This window comes from Rhea americana, unplaced genomic scaffold, assembly GCF_003343005.1.
Source record: "Rhea americana isolate MKP2758 unplaced genomic scaffold, rheAme1 scaffold_574, whole genome shotgun sequence".
NCBI lineage: Eukaryota > Metazoa > Chordata > Aves > Rheiformes > Rheidae > Rhea > Rhea americana.
This window is the reverse complement of record NW_028186728.1, coordinates 97,435-100,026: the sequence shown is the minus strand read 5'-3', so window position 1 is coordinate 100,026 and position 2,592 is coordinate 97,435. Positions and strand designations below refer to the sequence as shown.

Here is a 2,592-nt window from a genome sequence, read left to right as displayed (position 1 = left end):
CTTTTTTTTCCTTCTTTTTTCTTCTTTCTTTTTTTTCCTTTTCTTTTTTGCAGGGGCTCTTCCGCATCTACCCGCTGCCGGAGGATCCCGGCRTGCCCCCACCACCGCGCCACTTCCAGGAGCTGCCCCCCAGCCGGCCCCAGGAGTGCCTGGTGCGGGTCTACATCATCCGGGCATTTGACCTGCCCCCCAGGGACAGGAACGGACTGGTAAGGTCACCCACGGGCACCCAGCGTGGGTGCGCGGCCCCGGTGCGCCGCTCCGCGCCRGCCCTGACGGCCCCGGCCCACCAGTGCGACCCCTACGTCCGCGTCTCGCTGGGGACAAAGAAGTTGGGCGACCGTCATCAGTACGTGCCCAACACCCTGGAGCCCGTTTTCGGCAGGTACGGCCAGCGCAGGCGTCCTCGTGGCACTGGCACCCACGGGTGGCACAGAGCTAGGGGTCCTGGGAGACCTGACATGGGGCAGGGTGGCCGTGCCATGGGACCTCGTGCTGGTGGGTCCTTGGGCCACTGGGTGCCTGTGCTGGGGTGTCCCCACTCCCCATGGCAGCAGGCTCCCATGCTACTAGGTCCCCAAGTCACGGGGTCCCCAAGTCACCGGGTCTCCAATCCCTATGCCAGAGGGTCCATGTGTCAGCAGGTCCCCATGCCACTTGGTCCCCATTCCCCATGCCAGTAGGTCCCCAAGTCACCAGGTCCCCATTTCCCATGCCAGCAGGTCTCTCCATGCTGCTGGCTTTCCATGCTGGTGGCTCCTCCTGCCAGCAGGTCGCCATCCCTGTGGGTCCCCAGGCCCCGTGCAAGTCCCTGTCATCCATGCCAGCGGGTCCCCAGGGGTGACAGCACCCTGCTGGCAGGATGTTCGAGATGACGGGCACCATCCCACTGGAGAAGGACCTGCAGATCTCGCTCTTCGACTATGACCTGCTGCCGCCTGACCAGGAGATCGGCAGCACCAGCATTGACCTGGAGAACCGCCTGCTGTCCCGCTTCCGTGCCCACTGCGGGCTGCCCCAGCTGTACCGCATGTGGGTGCCACCAGGCCGCGGCTGCCTGCCGTGGCAGCACGGGGCAATGGGCACCCAGGGAGCGAGGCTGGGTGGGCACAGGGGGAATGGGCATGGGGAGCTGGTTACGGGTGGGTGCAGGAAGATGGGCACAGGGAGATGGYTTTAGATGGGCAGAAGAGGATGAGGATGGATGGGCAAAGAAGGATGGGCATAGACAGATGGTTGTGGTGGGCACAGKGAGGTGGTTATGGATGGGCACAGGATGATGGACATGGGGAGATGATTATGAGTGGGCTCAGGGAGGTAGTTTCGGATGGGCGCAGGAGGACAGGCATGGGGAGATGGTTACAGGTGGGTGCAAGAAGATGAGCTTGGGGAGGTGGTTGTGGACGGACATGGAGAGATGGTTATGGATGGACACAAGGTGATGGGAATGGGGAGATAGTTATGGGTGGGCAGAAGGGGACGGGCRTGGGGAGATGATTGGGGTGGGCACAGGAGGACGGGCATGCGGAGATGGTAATGGGTGAGCACAGGAACAAGGAGCCAAGGTGGCACGGTGGGGTGGCACAGGGCTATGGGGCATGGCCAGGGCACAGGGGCAGAGCCACCAGGGACACCCCAGGTGTCTCAGGGCCGCCCCGGCTGGGGGGCGGCAGCGGGCGCCCCACGGCGGGCGATGCCCGCGGCCCTCAGCCGGCCCCGTGCCCGCAGCGCCGGCCCTGGGCGATGGAGGGACCAGCTCACGCCCAGCCGGGCGCTGGAGCTCTTCGCCCGTGCCCGGGGACTGCCGGCACCCGAGTTCAGCGCCGACGGCAGCGCCGTCGCCTTCGGGGGATCCACCTTCCTCCTCACCCAGTTCGGTGGGTCGGGGTGCCGGGCGGGCACCGGGCGGGTGCGTGGGGCGCCCATGCGATGGGCTCGCTCTTGCAGAGAGGGGGCCCCCCGCGTACCGGCACCCCGGRGCGCCCCGGGAGCGCCTGGCCCTCCACCTGCTCCGCGCTTGCCGCCTCGTCCCCGAGCACCTCGAGACTCGCACCCTCTACAACAGCACCCAGCCCGGGCTGGAGCAGGCAGGGCCGGGGGCACCCTGGGGTGGCCCTGGGGACGCTGCGATGATAGGGACGGGGCAAGGAGGGATGCCGGGGGGGGGCGATTGGGACCCTGGGGTGATGGGGACACTGGGACAAGGAGAGGTGCCGGGGGGGGGTTGTGACCCTGGGATGATGGGGACACTGGAACAAGCAGAGATGCCGGGGGAGGGATGGGCACCCTGGGTGATGGGGACACTGGGACAAGCAGAGATGCTGGGGGAGGGATGGGCACACTGGGTGATGGGGACACTGGGGACAAGCAGAGATGCTGGGGGGGGTGATGGGGACCCTGGGTGACGGGGACACTGGAGGGATGGGGACATTGGGGACAAGGGCAAGCAGGGACATGGGGGGGGAGGAGTGACGGGGACACAGGTGACAGAGACGCAGGGGACAAGGGCAACGAAGGTCCTTGGGGCAAGGAAGGATGCTGGCGGTGGGAGCTGGTGGGGACCCTGGGGCGATGGGGACCCTGGGACGAGAA

General features: G+C 66.7%; 1 protein-coding gene across 1 annotated transcript in view; it reads left to right on the top strand.

Moving 5' to 3' along the window:
• Nucleotides 1-2,592, top strand: part of FER1L5 (fer-1 like family member 5) — a 9,170-nt gene that overhangs the window by 4,652 nt on the left and 1,926 nt on the right. Inside the window, exons 8-12 of the mRNA XM_085319190.1 lie at nt 54-209; nt 294-385; nt 862-1,032; nt 1,729-1,877; nt 1,948-2,087. Coding sequence (XP_085175316.1) covers nt 54-209; nt 294-385; nt 862-1,032; nt 1,729-1,877; nt 1,948-2,087 — 708 coding nt within the window. The remainder of the gene's footprint in view (nt 1-53; nt 210-293; nt 386-861; nt 1,033-1,728; nt 1,878-1,947; nt 2,088-2,592) is intronic.